Source organism: Phaseolus vulgaris, chromosome 2, assembly GCF_051622355.1.
Source record: "Phaseolus vulgaris cultivar YP4 chromosome 2, ASM5162235v1, whole genome shotgun sequence".
NCBI classification, from domain to species: domain Eukaryota; kingdom Viridiplantae; phylum Streptophyta; class Magnoliopsida; order Fabales; family Fabaceae; genus Phaseolus; species Phaseolus vulgaris.
Window position 1 is genome coordinate 27,867,641 of NC_143499.1, and position 20,593 is coordinate 27,888,233.

Sequence of the window (20,593 nt, forward strand, 5' to 3'; positions counted from 1 at the left end):
ATCTGCCTTGAGCAGCCTCAAGCGTCAGGCGGTCACGCGGAAGCTTAGCAGCCTTGCGAGGATTGGAAAAGAACCAGTTCTTGTGGAGGAAGTTGCGCCGACGGTGGCGGTGGTCCCTTCCGTAGCCAACTGAAAGAGGGGGCATCCACCCAAGGCCCAAGCAGGTTCTGATGTGGGGCAGCCGTCCAGCAGGGCACTAACAATGTTGAGTTCTTCACTGCGGGTGGCGCAAGCCATGCAAATTGACCTTCACCTGGAAGATGAGGGTATCCTGGCAGCCATCCCCACCAAAGATTTAGTATAAGAGTTGGTGGAGTTGCAGAGTAGGGCTACTGTCATCGGTAGGGCTCTAGGTGATGAATTAAGTAGGGCCCAGACGATGGTAGTGCTGAAATTAAAAGTAGAGTTGGAGGTGTCGGTCAGCTCTCTAAAAACGGCCTTGGAGGCTGCGGATACCTGCAGGAAAGAAATGCAAAAGAACGACCGACTGGCCAAAGAAGATCAAGAAACACTGAAGGCAACATTCACCAAGGTAATGGCCGAGCGAGATCAACTGGTGAAAGAGAAAGTTCATGCTGAAGCTAAAGAAAAATCTTTGGCTACTGAAGTGGAGAAATGCCAAGAATTTATGTTGCGCATCAATGAAGAAAGATTTTATCAAGGTGTTCAACTGGTCGCCGTTTTCCATGGCGTACCGAGTGAGGACTCACGGTACGACCTGGAAAAAGACGTGGTTAACGGCCAGCTAGTGCCGCTTGGGGGGGTTGCCGACCATACGATGGAAGATCCTCAACAGATTGAAGCGACCCAACCAAAGCAGTCGGTTGAGGAAATTGTTTAACTGGAAAAAATATCTGGACCCGAGTTGTGGGCTTTGAACAATTTGTTACCTTTCCTTGCCTTTAAATTTAACTGTTTTGAACAATATACTTATGTGAATTTAACTTTATATATTTGATATTGCCGAGTTGTACTAAATTTATGAAGAATATCTGACCAAATGAGTGGTAGACCGAGGTCGTGATGAAGGTAGCTAAGTTTCGGATCGATAAGATGGTAAGATAATGAACAATCATTATTCTGCTGATAGATTGTTGACCGAGAGTTCGATAAACAATACTAAAGTAAATTTCCTACCAAGAAAGCTCGGTGATTAATAATTAATCTAGTGATGGGTTTCAAACCAGGAATTTGGTAAATTGCAATTAAGTTATGAATTGCTGACCGAACGCTTCGGTGAACAACAATTACGTTATTAATTTCTGACCAAAGGTTTTGGTAAATAACCATTAAGTTATGAGTTTCTGATCGAACGCTTCGGTGGATAACAATTAAGTTATTAATTTTTGACCAAAGGTTTTGGTAAATAACAATTAAGTTATGAATTTCTGACAAAACGCTTTGGTGGATAACAATTAAGTTATTAATTTCAGACCGAATGTTCGATAAATAACGTTTAAGTTATTAATTTCCTTATCGAATGCTCGGTAATTTATGCTGATGGCACACATTTTTGAGAAATAATTTTTAAAGTGTCTCGTTAAAACCTTCTCGGTCGAAAATGTTAGAATATATGGTCTTAAACGAGAGGGGGTGAATTGTTTAAGAGGAGTTTTCGCAAACTTTGAAGGTATAATGAAATTCAATCCGAATTACAGAGAAAAGAATCAAGGAAACAAATACCCAAAACTGTTTTAAGATGTTATCAGAAAAACAATCGGTTGTTTTTATCAGCAGTTAATAAAAACAACTTAAAACAGATATATGTGAGATCAGGGAAAGAGAGAAACACACAAACAAATTTACACTGGTTCACTCCTACACCAAAAGCTACATTCAGTCCCCAGAAAACATTGGGTAATCCACTATGCAATCAAAACCAAATTACAAACATCACACACTAAAGTAGTGACCTTGAACCCCTCAAGAAACACATTACCTTTGGCAAACCACACCAAGAATGTTGATCTTGAACACCTCAAGAACACACAACACTCCTTGGCAACACAACTACAGAAATACAGTAATCAAGGAAGAAGGGAATAGAATACACCTGGGTATTACAAAGCTTAAAGTTCAAAATTACAACTCAATCCTATTCCACACACTTAAGAATGATCCAAAGCTCTTTCAAATCTTGGAAAAACTGTTTTGATAAACTCTTTCTCTTAGTCCAAAATTAGGAGCGTAAAACCACCTTTATATAGACCTACCAAGTGGTCAAAAGCATTTAATAAAGGAAGCAAGTTAGTTATGATCATTTAAAATATATTAAAACCACTTAACAAAATTCTGTTAAGGTTTTCAGGAAAATAATCGATTGTTTTTTCGAAACAATCGGTTGAATTGACTTGACAGCAAAGTCAAGCTTTTCAAAAATTGTTAAGGTAAAACAACCTGTTGTTTCAAAAAAACAACCTGTTGAAATTTTAACACCATTTTAGAAAACTCATTTTTTTCAAAAGGTTAAAGATTCAAATGAACTTGGATCATCTTAAGGAGTGAATTAACAAGTTCCAAACAACTAGACAACACACACACACACTCAGCAGCAAGGTCTTCAAGCTTTCCTTTGGATTTGGAGCCATTAAAGCATCTTGTTCAACAGAAAACCCTCCTTAGGGATAAAACAACTGAGCGAGGAAAGAGTACACTAATTTTATTTATCAGCTGGAATTAAATTTGAGATGCGTGACATTCCACGTTCTCGGTACAGTTTTTCCTGACAAATATTCTAAACTATACGCCCCTCCGGTCGCTGTGTTGGTTATTTGGAATGGGCCTTCCCAATTACTTGAAAATTTTCCGCTCTCCTTCCGTGCGTCACTGCGCATGCGCCAGACTAGATCTCCTTTTTGGAAGCTTCGTGGCTTTACCTTCGAGTTATATCTTCTTGTCGCCTGTATCTTACACGCTTCCTCCCATATTCTGCATTTGTCTCTTAGCTCATTGATAAGGTCAAGACCGACCAGTAGGCTTTCCTTATTTAAGTCTAAATCCAGTGTTTGCCATCGTAGTGAGGGTTCACCTATTTCAACAGAAATCATAGCTTCAGTGCCATACGTCATACTGTAGGGCGTCTCTTGAGTTGTAGACTGCGGGATGCATCGGTAGGCCCATAAAACCTCAAAAAGTTCTTCAGTCCAATTTCCTTTGGCTGGAGCAAGTCTCTTTTTAAGCTCATTGAGGATGGCCTTATTGGCGATCTCCGCTTCACCATTGGTTTGTGGGTGTTCGACCAAACTTGCAATGTGCTTAATATTTAGTTTCTCATAAAATTATGCTAACCCTCGGTCGGTGAATTGTCAACCGTTATCAGTAAAGATAATTTTAGGTGGACCGAATCTACATACGATATTCTTCCACACGAAATTTTGGACGTTACGTGCAGTTACTGCTGTCAAGGGTTCAGCCTCAATCCATTTAGTAAAATAGCCGATGCCAACTAGCAAAATTTTACATTTCCCTTTGACGAGGGAAAAGGGTCCAATTACATTCATCCCCCATTTCACGAATGGGCATGGAGATAAAATGTAGTGCAGGTTCTCAGGTTTCTGGAGTGACAAGGTACCATACTCCTGATATTTTATGCATTTGCGAACGAACTCAGTGCAATCTCCCTGTACGTTCGGCCAATAATACCTGGCTCGTAATACCTTGGCAGCCATGGTTGGTGCTCCAGAATGAGTTCTGCATACTCCCTCATGTAGTTCCCTTGTGACGTAGGTGACCTGGTCTGGAGTAAGGCACTTTAAGAGTGGACGAGTGTATCCTCGTTTGTAAAGGTCTTGGTCAATGAGTATGAACCGGACGACCTCCTGCTTCATTGTTTTCTCCAAGTGTGGGTCACATATTCCATCAGTCAAATATTGTTTGATGGGGGTCATCCAATTGAGTTCAGTATCAGTTGCCATGCATTCCTCTATGCTAACACTGGGTGTAGCCAAGGTTACATGTATGACCGACCGGTGAACCCCTTTTTGTTTAGTGGTTGCCAACCGGGAGAGTGTGTTCGCACGAGTGTTATTTTCTTGTTGGACGTGTTGGAATGATACCTCTTCAACTTTAGCTAACAAATTCCCTACGAAGTGGAAATATTGCTTAAGTAAAGTTTCTCAAACTTCATACTCCTATGTGAGTTGCCTGACCATTAACCGTGAATCGCTTTTACAAGTTAATTTAGTTACTTCTAGTTCAGTAGCTAGGTAAAGACTGGCTATGATGGCCTCGTACTCAGCCTGATTATTCGAAGTCTTGAACTCAAATTTCAGGGCTTGCTCGACAATGATTTCGCCTGGTCCTTCCAATACCACTCCCGCTCCACACGATTGACTGTTTGAAGAACCATCAACATAAAATATCCACCGAGAATGTTCTTCTTCAGCCGGCGTGGAGGGAGTTCAACTGCAAAATCGGGAAGGGCTTGGGACTTGATTGCACCCCTGGGTTATTATTGAATATGAAATTCTGATAACTCAATTGTCCATCCTATCATTCGTCTGACCAAATTTGGTTTAGTTAAAATCTTCATAATGGGATAGTTAGTCTTAATTATGACTTGGTGATTTTGGAAATACATCTGCATCCGTCGTGCGGTGATGATCAAGGCCAATGCAACTTTCACAATCATTTGATATCTCACTTCCGCACCGTGGAGTACTCGGCTAACAAAATATACTGGCCTTTCTTCTGCTTCGATCTCTTGCACTAGGACTAAGCTCACTGCTTCGTTTGAAACAGCAAAATAAACAATGATAGGCTCGCGTGTGTTCGGTTATTGGATAACTGGTGGGGATGCTAAAAATTCTTTCAAGTAGAGAAAAATTTGTTCTCGGCAGTCCACTCGAACCTGGACGCCTTTTTTAACAAGTGGATGATGGGTCTCGTTCGTTCTACAAGTTTCGACGTGAATCGAGACAGGGTAGCGAGTCACCCGATCAATCGCTGGATTTCTTTAATGTTGTTGGGACTTCGCATTTCTGCGATGGCTTTGCATTTCTCAGGATTGGCTTCTATACCTCGATGGGTGAGCGAGCATAAACCCTAGGAATTTTCCTCCTTCTACGTCGAACGCGCATTTGTCTGGATTTAGACGCATACGGTGCTTGCGTAAGGCTTGAAAAACTTCTTTCAGATCTGAGACATGTGTGCATGAGTCAAACTTAACAACAATGTCGTCGACATAGACTTCAACGTTTCTTCCAGTCATGTCATGGAAAACACAGTCCATCAAGCGCTGATAAGTGGCCCCGGAGTTCTTGAGGTCGAACGACATAACTTCATAATAAAAGTTGTTGGAATCTGTCATGAAAGTTGTTTTCTCTTTATCACGTGGGTGCATCTGGATTTGATTGTACCCTGAATACTCATCAAGAAAGTTGAGAATATGATGTCTGGTTGCTCCATCAACCAACCGATCAATGGTCAGCAGAGGGTAAGAGTCCTTTGGGCACGCTTTGTTGAGGTTCGTGTAGTCCATGCACATCCGCCATTTACCGTTGAACTTCTTAACCATCACCACGTTAGCCAACCACGTGGTATAATGAGCTTTTTGGAAGAAGCCAGCTTGCACCAACTTGTCAGTTTCTTCTCGGGCGGCCTTGCGTCTTTCTTCGCCCAGTTTTCTTTTCTTATGGGCTACTGGTTTAGCTTCTTTATATACAGACAAACGATTTGTAATAACGTTAGGGTTTACCCCGAGCATGTCTGTGGTGATCCAAATGAAAAGGTCTGCATTCTTGATTAACGTCGTGCTTATCTCCTTTCGATCGTCTAACTTTAGTGATGTTCCCATGTATGTCTTACGGTCGTCATCACGAAGAAGTATGGGTTGAAGGTCTTCACGGGCCTGCATCCAAGGGTCATCTAGTCGGGGATCTAAGTCTACGAGGGCAACCATGTTCCTTCTGGAGTTTCGACCCCTAGAACGTCTTTCTGGCGATCGCCCTCTCCTACTAGGAGATCGGTCGATTGATGTCGTAGTGTACAACCGTCTAGTAGGTTCAACCTTTAAGCTAGCTACATAACACTCCCGTGCACTTTTTTTATCAACATGTACTGATGCAATATCCCCAGTGACGGAAGGAAATTTCATGGCCAAGTGAGGGGTAGAAATAATAACCTTTAACCAGTTAATAGAAGGACGTCCGAGTATGCTGTAAGAGGTGTTGGCATTAACCAGCAAGTATCGGACGTTGATTGTCTTACTGAGAGAGTCATCACCGAAAATGGTGAATAGATTGATGTAACCCTTGGTGTCCACTCATTCTCTTGAGAATCCAACTATTTGTTCATCATAAGGTTGTACTTCTGTTACAGGAATTCGCATTTTTTTAAAAGTTTCCCAATACAGAATGTCAACCGAAATGCCCTGGTCCACCAAAACTTTAGCAATTGCAAATTTATCTATATCCACTGTGATGACTGATGACTTTTTACGGCAAGTGCATCGCTTTGTCAGAAGTAATAATTGTTCCTAAGGACGGATATCGATCCCACAAGGAACAGTGAATTATCAAGTACAATAATCGCTAAATATAGAACAAAACAATTAAAAGTGTATTGAAAGTGGTTGTGTTGGCGATGATCAATAAGAAAACAGACAAAGAGTTAGTTGTTTCAATTGGAAAAATAGAGATTAGGTTTCATCTCTCTCACTCTCATGTATTTTGATTAGCATGTCAATATTAAGTTCTTTGATTGAAATTGATGTCCGTATAAAAATAATTTATATCGATTTCTCGCATATAGAATCCTTAAGAATATCCCCTAACTATCGATCTCTCGCATAGTTATAAGAACAACTTAGAACGAAGCTCAGACGTTTAATAGCAATTAACATTTCAAGTCTATTTCTAGCACTCAAATATGTTAAGTTTTTTTGTTTAGGTCTAAACCCTAAAAATACCTCCCGGTCAGATTTAAGATTCTCAATTTGTCACGAAAAATTAAAAGTAAAACAACAATACCAATAATCAATCAAGAACTGAATATTAATATATAAGATATCACCTCAATACATAAGAGTTTGAGCATATTACTCTCAATCCCAAAGGGTAGAATTAGCCATGCATACTTCTAGCACCCTTCATTCTCTCAATTGGGTTATAATTCACTCTATGTTGTTTTCCTCTCAATCTGGAACCCTAGGGTTGAGCCTCTAGCCCCCTATTTATCCTAGTTTTCTAGGGTTAGGTTGCTTCTTGTGTTGCGTGAATGAGCTAAGAGATAAAACATAAAAAAGGTCCAATTTTTCTTTGCATCTTTTTCCATTTTGGGACCTTCCAACTTTCTCTTTTTAGCTCAAATTATTCTCCTTTACTCCAAATCTTCAATCCTCCCTAAAAATTAGCAATTAACACCAAATTTGGGAATAAAATGCTCTTATTCAAATAAAGATCATAAAAAATATAAAAAGATATAAATTCATAAATTAAGGATTATTTTATATGTAAATTAGCAATAAATCCTCATAAGTGTCTATATTTTAATATGAAATATTACTGAAATTAGGCACTTATCACTGACCATAGGGTAATCTTAGGTCGGATCAATTGTAGTGAAATCATCATCAGTAAATGTGATTGGAGGTATGTGTGGACGCTTATGTGTCAAAGTAGAATGAATAGATTGAATTGCCCTTAAATTTTTCTTTCTTGCAGAGTTGGAGCATCCGCCACCTGCAAAACCGCTGCAATATAATCAATTTCTTGATCTGGTGCACCGAGCGAAACTAGGCCAACAATATTGTTAATAACTTCCCGAACTTTTTGTTTGGTTCGGTTTCCTCGTTCAGGGCTCTCACTTCGGGGACGGGTTCTTCTAACTGAACTTTCGCTTCATTTTCGCTGTGTCGTACGACGGTAATCATTACGGCTTCGAGCGTCCCTTTTTCCGGAGTGTTCCATGTCTCTAGGAAAATAATCAGTGTCACACTGGGGTGATCGTGTTTTAACAAATTTGCGGAGTTGGCCCGCTTGGATGAGTTCTTCGATTTTATCTTTCAATGCTTGACAGCCTCCGGTCGTGTGACCATAGTTGCGGTGGTATTGACAGTGCTTAGTTGTGTCAGCATTTCGGGGTGTTTGTGCCTGCTTGGGTGTCGGGATAAGCTCAGCTTGCAAAGCTTCGTCTAGAACTTTTCCTCTAGGTACTGTCAGAGGGGTGTAGAGGGTCGCGGTTCGACCGATATCGGTCGGTTCCTGCCACGGAGGGACAAATGCCTTTATTTTTCTCCTTTTCCTTTTCATAGGTTTCGCCCTGCATCTTCTTGTGATAATCAATGTGTTCTTCTATCCGCATGAATTTGGTAGCTCTCGTCCTCAATTCATCCATATCGTTCGGTGGTTGTTTTATAAGACTTTCAGTGAATCGGCCCGGGAGTATGGCCGAGATCAGATGGTGCATTGCTATTTCTGGATTCAGGTTCATGATCCCCATACAGACTTTACTGTACCTGCTCATAAAGGTTCTCAAGGACTCTCCTTTTTCCTGTTTCACGTTAAGGAGAGACATGGACGAAGTACGATGGGGGTCTACTCGTGGCATACTAGGTGATGAATTTCGTTTCGAGGACTTTGAAGCTTGCCACAAAGTTTAGGGGGAGCTCGGTAAACCATCCTAATGGCCCTTCCCTAAGAGAGGTGGGGAAAACTTTGCACCATACCGTTTGGTCTATTGTATACTAATTCATTTGAGTTCTGAAAATATTAAAGTGTTCGTTCGGATCAGTAGAACCATCATAGAGGTTCATAGTTAAACCTTTCCATTATCAGGAAGGAGTGCAACAATAATGTCATCTGTGAAAGGGTGGCCTTTTGGATTTTCCTCGTTGTTGGTAGCCATGTGTCTGAAACTCCGGTTGGTTGGATGTGTAAAGGAGGCATAGTGTGTCTCGTGGGTTTGAAGAGTCAGTGGTACCGTTCTAGATTGATGAGTTTGTGGTGTTGGTATTGGTGTCTGGGAGTATTCTTCCCATTCGGACTCAACAAGTCGCTGCAACAACCTTTTGTTTTGTTCTTTCAAATGAGTCACCTCGTTTGCCTGCCGACGCCATTCTTCTTCTTGTTTACGGTGATCCTCTTCATGACATAGTTGATCTTCGATTCCCTTCTGGCGTAGTTCCTCCATCTGGGCTTGGAGGGCTTAGATCATCACGATTTGTTCTTTTGCCATACTATTGTTGTTCGTGTTGTTCCTTGTAGATACCATTGTTGCTTGTTGAGATCCTTATGTTCTGAAAAGCTGAAAATTACCTCGAACTCCATGGTGGACGCCAATTGTACCTGTGTGGATGATGAGGCCCAGGTAATACATGTTCACTGGGTACACAATTCGTTGACGTGCCGGTAGTCTTCTAGTTCCTCAAAGCTCTTTCTCTCGTTGTGTGTTCCGCCGGTCGGGGTACCTGCAATTGCACTCCAACGCTCAAGTCAGTGCTAGTATATTTTATGTGTTCTCCTAGGATATCAAAAACGTACATTTTCCCCATTTTCTCCATTTAGGAGTCCTATTTATAGGTTAACTTGGACCCCCACTTGTGTGGGCTAGGTAACCAATTCACCAGAACGAGTGTAGTGGCTCCCTGAAATCATGAGAGTGTATCTTTCGATTACGTTTAGATATTTACCCGAATATCTCGGAGTATGCCTTTGACTCATTCAACTCCAGTTATAACTGCCTCTTTGTTGTGTATTTATTATATTGTAAATATTATTTGGTTCGATTTTCGATCTTCCGTGCCGGTACAAGAAGTATAAAATGCAAGTGCATATGAAAATATTTATAAAAATGAGATTATGCTTCCCTTAGTTATAAAAAATTAAAATGGAATTTTTAGAATTAAAATGAAAATGCAAAAGGTGGAGAAAGGATTTGTTGCATGTTTCTTGCTTCCTTACATTCTTTGGTTGAAAATGATAAAAAAAAATAAACTTAATTAAGTTCCAATTAGGCCAAATAAACCATAAACTACACTTATATTTGCATCTACATTTACAACTAAAATAAATAAGTCTACAAAATACAAGTCTAAATAATAATAAAAAATAGAATTTTATTTTATCATACTCCTTTTAACTCTATGAAAAAATGTATTTCAATTCTTTTAATTCCTCCTCATTCTATTTTTTTTACCTAAAATCTTGAAATATTATGAAAAAAATAATGACCTTATTTAATTTTGTGATGGTAATTACCGTTCATGCAATAGAATAAACCTCCTAAAATTGAAAACTCATTTAATTCTATAAAATACCAATTTCACATGAATCTAATTTTGTTTTACTGTACCAAATATATTTTAATAGAAAAGTAGTATTTTAGTCATAACCCTTCCCAAAATATCTGACAAATTAATACTTCTTTGTACTAAGTTACTAAAAAATTTATCTTTCAACAAAAATGTCAAAATATATTATTTCAATTTAAGAATTAAAAAAATAAAAAAGATAAAAAAGTATAGAAAAACAAATTTATTTCATTTCAGCATTTTGTTATGCGATCTAAAAAATATCCTATAAAAACATTAAAATTTCCATAATCCTTTACATAATTTATTTTAGAATCAATCTAAAGATTTCTGTAATTGTTGAATACAGCTCATAAAGTATTCAAAATCGATTTCATTGTTGAATACATACAACTCATATAATTATTTTTTATTTTATTTTTATTTTTATGTACAATTAGTGTTTAATTACTAATGTCTTATTACTCTCCTACATCTGAAAATATTAAATTTCCTAATAATATTATTTTTTAAGTTGCAGTGAAATTCGTAGTGAATGTCAATGAAAAATACTTTCTCATTTTTTGGGAAGTTAAATAAGTTTTTAGAAAAAAATGCATCAATAAGTTTGTCAACGGAAAAAAGATAAAAAAACAAATGTCAATATTTTAGTTAAAAAAAAGTTGTAAATTACTACAAAATATAACTTTTATTTTCTTTCGATACAATATAAAAATCTAATGCCTAAAATGACAATTCAAAATTTCTAAAGTAAATATTATTTTATATACTTTAAAATAAGTGTCTAACACCAAAAGTTGTAATTTCAGATTTTAAAACAATTAAAAAGAAATAATGTTTGAAAAAAAAATCGAATTTCGTTTATTTTACGGAGACTTTAATAAAATTTTATATATTAAGATAAAAAATAAACTATTGAAATGAAAATTAAACAGATTTATTTCATATAACAACTAAAAACGTTTCATCATACAAAGGGTTGGGCACAGGTAAAATTAAGCGAAAAGAAATGGATGAATTTAGTTTGGTCATCCATTAAGTGTAAAAGCAGAATGATATGAAAGCTTGCAGCAGAACAAATCTGAAATGCTTTCCAAATATTTAGTCTGGTCAACATTTATAGATATTTGACCATACCACGGCCTTCCACACTCAATTTTGTAGCCTGAAGCTGCCTCTTCTTCGGTGCCCTCAATTGCTGCAATTTTTTATTCATCTGCAGTCAACAGTTTACCCCCAAATTAGTTCACATCTCAACAAAGATATCATCATCAGAGCCATAATTTTCACACTTTTGTCATTATAAAAGTAAAATCTAAAAAAAACACCAACCTTCATTCGTTGCTGATCTTGGGCAGCTTGCTTTGCCCGTGCTCTAATCTCATCTGGATCAATTTTAGACTGAGGTCGAATAACAAAATCCAGAGGGGTTGCTTCGGGTCTTGAAGCATGCTGCCTAGAAGAGGATTCTCCAGACCTAGGCCTGCATTACCGTCAAAAAAATTATAATCCAATAGATTTTAGAAACTACTCAATTCAGTACTAAATAAGAGTGTTCTACGGGCCTTACTGTGAAATTTCCAAATCAAGATCACTATCTCTGGATATTCCTGCAGCTTTATTAGTTGGCCTGTAATGTAAGATGTCAATAAAATTATATAAACTGCCCAGGATGGAAGAAGTATTGACCAAGAGAGATAAGTTTAGTACTTTTTAACCGATGGTCTCCTAAAAGGAACCCTATCATCTTCAACATTTCTCATATCTTCAAATCGGGTACTCTTATTAAATATAGGTCGGCTCTGCAATTACAAAACATAAGTTGACATAAACACGATTTTTCTCGTAAAGAAGGAAACTACTCACAAGTTCTAGAATTGGTCATTTTTAGTAAATAGTATCACACAATATAGAAGTCTAGAGAAATAATACTTACCCACTTGTCAACCAGCTCCTTGGCTAGTTTCCTATTTACACTGATTTCTTCATCGGATTTTGATAAAAACATAATCACCTGTCAAGACAATAAAAAAGTCCAAATTACCAATAGGTTACACATATTTGACGGGTACTTTAGGCCCTATTAGGAAAGAAAATTACTCGCATGATCAAAGGAAACCCTACCTTTCCAAGCCCACTCTTTTTCAGTTGTTCTCTTCTGTCATACTGCTCTAGGTCTATAGGAAACTGCATAACAAAGACAAATAAACGTCATTCTAAATCTTGTTAAAAATAATAACCTAAAACTTAAAATGCTAGTAGTGTATATTACATCGTTCAAAATCCTCAAAATTTCCGTGCGTATATTTATATTTGGCAAGCTTCCATCAGGGAGTGGCTCAAGCCAATTCTTCAATAAAGTTAAGACTCCATGATCTAAAAACTCTAGTTGGAGTTGTTTCCTGCCAAATAGTTTGTGCAAAAATTATTAAAATAAGGATAGAGTAATCATACAATATTAAAGAAAAATTAACCACACATACTTCGAGAGGACTTCTGTGAGAAGAGTCAACTTCTTTAGTTTATTAATAGCAGGTTTCCCCTGTCTATTAAGGTCAGCATCCTCTTCAGCTGTAACCTCAAGCTCAGCCATGACATTCTCCACTAGTAATGCTATTTCAGCAGGACTTCTCTCATTCTTCTTCCTTTTCTTTCCTATCTTGAAAAGATCCTTCATTTCTGCATCCTCTTCACCTTCTTCTGCCTACAAAGCCCATGTAACAGACCAAAATGTATCACAAATGCCATTTGAAGAAGGTCCTAAAATTAACTTCTCAGAAAATTGTGTCAAACTAAGTCAAAATCAACAAGCTCAAATCTTACTCTCAAAGAACATTATTATATATTTCTAATTAACCAACACTCTAAAGTATCCAAAATCTCATGGCAAGATATTAAAAAGTGAATAAATCACCCACCTGAGGAGCATCACCAGGTGAACGTGGTTCATCACTACCATAATAAGCAGGTTCCACTCCAGTGTCATCTATAAAGTTGTCATCATCCAGATTTCTGACACCTTCGTGATCATCCTATTAATGTAAATAAAAAGCAGCGATCAGATACAATAACGAATACTCGCCATTATAAAAAAGAGAGCAAAACAAATAATTAGGAATTTATGATCAATCCACAAAAGTTCAAAATGGATAAAAAAAATCCTTTATTCACAGTTTCACACATTTATTATCCCCAATCCCACAAACAAGAAATGGAGAACTTTTTTATTCAGAATTTTCCTGATAACTTGCCCTAAAAAAAACATCCAAAAATGATTCGGTTTACTTCAAATCAATTATAATGAAATTGAAAACAGCTTTGCAAAACCAATATCATCATTCAAAATCAATTGGAAAAAAGCAGTTTCGTTCAATAAATTGTGAGAACCAGCTTCATTCAAGATTAATCAAAACCAATATCAATTTAAATCATTTCCACCAAATCAATCAAGAAAAATCGCAAAGGCGGTATAAAAAATGCCGCATATACCTCAGAATCTCCCCCAGCAATTGTATCCCACATCTCCTTAACTTCACCATCATGATCCTTCCCTGCCTTACCACCAAAACCTTTTTTCGAACCCCCAAATTTGGATCCACCGCCACTACCGAACCTCGGTTCCCCCTTCAGCCTTTTCTCCTTCTTTCCACTCCCAACCTCCTTTCCCTTCTTCCTCTTCCTTCCATCTTCCTCATCAAACCTCGCCTCAGGAACATACCCCTCCTCCTCCTCATCCTCGAGCTCCGGCGCCACCGACTGCTTCCCAGCGTCGCTCTTCTTGATCAGCCTCTTCCGCGGCTTCGAGCGCGCCGCATCGTTATCGTACACCGGCGTCTGCGACCGATCCCGGCCGCACCACTCGTCGTTGACATCGTCCTCGTAATCATCGAGCTGGTGACGCGGCTGCGGGGAGGGCTCGCGGTCGGATTGAACGTCGTCGAAGTCCATCAAGGGTTCACCGTCCTCGTCGCGATACCTGAAAGAAAATTGAAAAAAAGAAAACGAGTGAATCAAAGAAAGAAAAATCCTAACGCAAATCCAATTCAAGAAAAAAGGAAACAGAAACGCACGGATTGTCTTCGTAACCCATAGCTGATGCGGTGGGTGATGGAAATTGGAAAAGATTATTAGAAAAAAGTTGGAGGTGAGAGGGTTAGGGTTTGTATTGTGCGCGAGCGATAGTGAAGACACAAAGAAAAATGATAAGAAAGAAAATAATCGATGTATGAAATGCAAAAAGAACAGAGTTGTTTGAAATGAAGGGAGGGTTCTACCCTCTTATAGTGTGTTATTGGATCTTGTGATTTCGAAAATAATAACTACTTTTACCGTAAAATATTATTATTATTATTATTTTATTATAATTTTAATGGAAATAAACATTATCTGTCTGAATAATATTTTATATTACCTCAGTTTATTGTGATTATTACAGCTGAATATTTATAGTGGTTTGTTTAACAAGTAGATAATAAATCAAATTTTGAATAATCTTACTCTTAAGATTCTTAAAAATCTTTTTTGTTGGAATAAATCTGAACAAACCATTATAAAAATGATATGAAAGAAATGAAAGAAGTAACGTAAAAATCATATGAAATGGTTTAAAAAAGCTTGATTGGAAATGTCATTAGAGATATTTTAAATCTACCATGAACAATGTTTAGATATTTAAATTCAAATAATAATGTTTATTTATTCTTTTAATTTTAACTGCTTTTTATATTATATAGACTAAAATTCAATCTACAAAATATTAATTATAAAACTTTTTAAAATCTTTTAAAAGTCATAATATTCTTAAAGAAAGTTTGAAAAAAGTTGTTAAAATCTCAATAAATACACCGTTAAAAAGAATACGTAAATACTCTAGAATATATATAATTTTTGGTAAAATACGAAAAACGTTTTTTAAATGCGTGGTTTGGATTTCTTGCACAATTTTTACAACAACTACTTAAATTCACATGAATTGAATATTTGGTTATATAAGTGTGCAAAATATGTGTGGAGACCATAAAAAGACATTACTTGTGTAAAAAATATGCATATTTTTTTTTATTAAAAAATAGAAACAATATACTTTATTGTAACGAACTTAATCCGTCTAAATATTTATAACTATTATTATATATAAAAGGAATTTCTCCCTAAATTACCATTTTATTTTATTTAAATTTTAATTTTATATTTATATTTTATTTTATTATTTTAAAAATATATGATAAGAGATATTTGTATTTTGTAATTTCTATATTTTTAAAAACTAAATTTTTATTTGTTAATTTTAAATTTTAAATTTTAGATTTTAAATTTTAAATTTTGGATTTTAAATTTATATTTTAAATTTTGAATTTTGGATTTTAAATTTTAAATTTTAAATTAATAAATTTAAATTTTAAATTTTAAATTTTAAATTTTAAATTTTTAAATTTAAATTTTAAATTTTAAATTTTAAATTTTTAAATTTAAATTTTTAAATTTAAATTTTAAATTTTAAATTTTTAAATTTAAATTTTACATTTTAAATTTTTAAATTTAAATTTTAAATTTTTAAATTTAAATTTTTAAATTTAAATTTTTAAATTTAAATTTTAAATTTTAAATTTTAAATTTTGAAATTTAAATTTTAAATTTTTTATTTTTTATTTTAATTTTTTATTTTTTATTTTTATTTTTATTTTTTAATTTTAAACTTTAAATTTTAAATCTTAAAATTTAAATTTTTTATTTTTTATTTTTTATTGTTTATTTTTTATTTTAAATCTTAAATTTTAAATCTTAGATTTTATATTTTAAATCTTAAATTTTAAATTTTAAATCTTAAATTTTAAATTTTAAATCTTGAATTTTAAATTTTAAATTATGAATTATGGAGTAATAAACATAATTCAAAATTGTCGTTATTTGATTATTGATTCACAAAGTAGTTTTGAAAGAGTCATCTTTTATCATCTCTCTCAACTTCAAAAATTAAGCAAGAGTCACCTTTCTTTTGAGTTATTCAACCAGACATTTTGTTTCAAACCTCATTTTTCTCCATTTCTTTTTTAATGGTTCAGAAAAACCACTTACTTTATCCAAGAACCTCTTCCCGCAACGTCATTAAACATGTAACTTTCTCAATTCGCGTTGGATCTAAGAAGTGAACCATTTTCTCCAAAAGTGTAAGGGTGTGTAATGATGCAAGAAAGAAGAAGAAAAAAAATAAAATTTCATGCTTTTAACAGAAAGAACTCTTTCATTCTTCTTAAGTGTGCATATTTTCTTCTCCACTTTACCTAACTTCTTTGTTACACTTTTTATGATTGTATATTATTTATCATTATATTTATTCGTCTCTCATTTCTCCTCTCTTTTGTCTGCAAATTTGTTCTTTTTTTTGCAAATTTGTTCTTTCGTATCTTTGTTCACTTTTTTTACCTCTCTTTTTTATTATGTTTTCATGTTAATATTATGCAAGTATACATCAGAATATTTTTTGTTTTTTATCGATTTTCTTTCATTCTCTTTGAACTTTTACTGAGTTTTTTATACAGAGAGAAAATCTAGAGCGAGAGAAAAAATAATGAAGATCACACAACGTTGTTGGTGCTTAGATGAACATGTGAAGGTTATGTTCTCATAATTCTCGCGAACGCTTCCGACACCACATTGTCAAGGAGTTCATCATCTTTGTCGACAACCCTCAAGGTCAACATTAATATGTACAACACAAGGTTCTTTTCCCTTAAATTTTGTTTCTTAGGGTTTCTTTCTTTTACCCTCTTTGTTCCCTTTGATAACAATAGAAATCGTTATTTTTTGTATATGATATAAACGTGTTCTTTGATCTGCGGTAATTTATTTTATTTTCTGGAGGGTTTGATTTTTATTTTTTGTCGAATTGTGAATGATTGAAAATGTATTTTTTTTTTCTCAGAGTATAAGGTGTACACCTACAACAGAAATGGTCTTTGTGCGTTGGGATTTATGGATGAGATAGAGATCCCACATCGACTAGAGATAAGGATATTTCATTGTATATAAGTGGGTGCAATCCTCAACCTTATGAGCCGGTTTTATGGGGTTGAGTTAGGCTTAAAGTCCACTTTGTAATATGGTATCAGAGCCATTTTCGAAGTGAGTGCAAACCTCAACCCTATGAGTCGGTTTTATGGGGTTGAGTTAGGCTTAAAGTCCACTTCTTAACAATTATGCCGTGAATCTTATAATTGTGTGTGTTTTATTTATTTATTTAATTTGTGGAGAGTCTCCACTATGCATGTGATTGTTGGTTATTAATTCTGATTTTATTATTTATTACCCTTAAACTATTTTACCGTTATATTGCATTGATGGTCAATTTACAGGCTTGTTAGTATTCCTATTTTATAGCTTCCAGTAATTGTAATTTTATTATATATACTATTGAAGTAAATCAAAATGAATAAGATCAGTATTACAATTTTGTGCAATTACGTTCAATCAGTTGCTACAACTTTTTGTCTTCTCTTATTTCCTTCCATTAATTCCTACAACTTGTATCAAGAGCTAGTCTGTTATTATGAACTCTACCCAATTATCAGTCTCTATCCTTAATGGAAAAAATTACAATCGGTGGTGTGTGCAAATGAGAGTTTTGTTTGATTATCATGAGTTATGGGACGTTGTTGAGAGTGGAGTGTCTGCATTAGGTGATAATGCAACTAAGGCGCAACGAGTAGCGCATCGTGATTAGAAGAAGAAGGAAAATAAGGCTTTGTATCTCATGCATCAAGGGATAATTGACGAGACGTTTGAGAAGATAGAAGGAACAACAACTGCCAGTGAGGCTTGGATCATTTTGTCAAACAATTATAAAGGTGATGACAAGATCAAGAGGGTGCGTCTTCAAACCCTAAGACGTCAATATGAATTGCTGCAGATGGAAACCACAGAGACTATTGATGTTTATATAAATAAAGTTATTGCCTTGACAAATCAGATGAAGACCAATGGTGAAACACATTCGGAGCAGGCAAAGGTGGAGAAGATTTTGAGATCTTTAACTCCCAGATTTGAACATGTTGTTGTCGCAATTGAAGAGGCCAATGGCATTTCAAAAATGACAGTAAGGTTATTGTCTGGTTCTCTACGAGCGCATGAATGACAATAAGATTGAAAAACCAATTGAACAGGCTTTACAAGCACAAGTCTCAATTGGTAGCTCCTATCATAAACATGGTAGTTATTTCAGCAAAGGTCGTGGTGCCCAGAATCATGGAGGCGCTTGGCACGGGGAACATGGTCGCGGAGGACGAGGAGGTTATAATAAATCAAATGTTGAGTGTTATAATTGCCATAAACGTGGCCATTATGCAAATGAGTGCATATCAAAAGGTGATAATCATGCTGCCAATTGTGCTCAAGAAGACAGTAATCATGAACAAGATGAAGAGGATCATGCAGTACTAATGGCAGCCACATCAAATGAAACACCAAACAATCAGACTTGGTATTTGGATATAGGTTGCACAAATCACATGTTTGGTAAGAAGGAGTTGTTTGCAGATTCGGATGTCTCATTTCGCACAAAAGTGAAATTCGGTGATGGCAGGTTCGTTCGGTGACTGGAAAAGGGCGAATTCTTATCACATTGAAGAATGGTGATCACATGTACATCTATGATGTTTTCTATGTACATGATATGAAAAGTAATTTGTTGAGTATGGGGCAGCTGGCCGAGAAGGGTTATGTGATGAACATAGTTGAAAATAAATTATCAATTTTTGATAAAAAAAAGGTAGTTTGATTCTTAAATCCTTTTTATCAAAAAACCGCATGTTTCCAGTAGATATTCATATGGGTGATTTCAAGTGCTTGAAATGCAATAGTGAATAATGAATCGTGGTTATGGCATTTACGCTTTGGGCACTTAAATTTTCAGAGTTTGGAAAATCTTTCCAAAAGAAATTTAGTGAATGGTTTACCTCATATTCATCACCCTGATCAATTGTGTGAGGCTTGCATTTTTGTAAAGAATCATAGGATACCATTTGTTAAGGGAGCCTTGGCGTGCAAAATTTCCTTTGGAGCTTGTTCATACAGATGTTTGTGGCCCGATGAATATATCATCAGTTGGAGGTAATAAGTATTTTTTAACCTTTATTGATGATTTTTCAAGGAAAACCTGGATTTATGTATTGAAAAGCAAGGATGAGGTATTCCACTACTTTAAAATATTTAAAGCATTTGTTGAAAGAGAGAGTGGCAGACAAATTAAGATGGTGCGTAGTGATGGAGGAGGTGAGTACAAGTCTAATGAATTCAAGAGGCACTGTGAAGAACTTGGGTTGCAACATAACATAACTTGCCCCTACACACCTCAACACAACGGAGTTGCTGAGAGAAAGAATAGAACAATCATGGACATGTCGAGGAGCATGCTTAAAGCGAAAGGTATGCCAAATTATATTTTACCTGAGGCCGTAACATGTGCGGTATATTTGATAAACAGATCACCCACTCGGAGTGTTCCTAACACAACTCCGATTGGGGCATGGAGTGGATTCAAACCCAATGTGCAACACTTGAAGGTATTTGGGTCAATTACTTATGCTCATGTCCCCAAGGCAGCAGATCGAAGTTGGATGATAAGGCAGTGAAGATCATTTTCATTAGATATAAGCATGGGGGATACAAATTGTACAATCCAATGACAAAGAAGAAGGTGATTGTTAGTCGTGATGTTACATTTGTCGAAGATGAGGAATGGCAATGGAATGCAACAGCTGAAATAGATTCGAAAAAATGATATATTTATGTTTTGAACGATGATATGGAAGATGGAGTCACTTTTGAAGCACCTGCAGTTCAACGTGAAGCTAGTTCAACCTGCAGTTCAACCTGAAGTTGTAATTCAACCTGAAGTTGCAACTCCAATTGCAACTATGATGGAGCGACCAAGAAGGCAGCAACGACAACCTGTACATCTTCAAGATTGCGAAGTAAATCTTAATGATGAAGTTGATGACAATGGAGATTTGGTTCACTTTGCTTTTTTTGCAGAATCAGAACCTGTGAGACTTGCTTATGCCATTCAACACCCCAAATGGCAAAAGACTATGAATGAAGAATTGATGGCGATTGAGAAAAACAATATCATGACTCAAATTGGGAAGGTTGTTCTAAATCAGAATTTACCGATGGTCAGTACTTTACAAGCCTGTTAGTATTCCTATTTTATAGCTTCCAGTAATTGTAATTTTATTATATATACTATTGAAGTAAATCAAAATGAATAAGATCAATATTACAATTTTGTGCAATTACGTTCAATCACTTGTTACAACCTTTTGTCTTCTCTTATTTCCTTCCATTAGT

General features: G+C 35.7%; 1 protein-coding gene across 1 annotated transcript; it reads right to left on the reverse strand.

Moving 5' to 3' along the window:
* Positions 1-11,164: 11,164 nt before the first annotated feature.
* On the reverse strand, positions 11,165-14,578 carry LOC137811213 (protein IWS1 homolog 1). The gene is made up of 11 exons (XM_068612860.2): positions 14,320-14,578; positions 13,739-14,225; positions 13,168-13,281; positions 12,733-12,953; positions 12,522-12,651; positions 12,374-12,436; positions 12,186-12,263; positions 11,960-12,051; positions 11,820-11,879; positions 11,582-11,732; positions 11,165-11,465 (listed from the first exon to the last, which is right to left on the reverse strand). The coding sequence occupies exons 1-11, from the start codon at positions 14,337-14,339 to the stop codon at positions 11,367-11,369; spliced, it is 1,515 nt and encodes a 504-aa protein (XP_068468961.2). The 5' UTR covers positions 14,340-14,578; the 3' UTR covers positions 11,165-11,366.
* Positions 14,579-20,593: the final 6,015 nt, after the last annotated feature.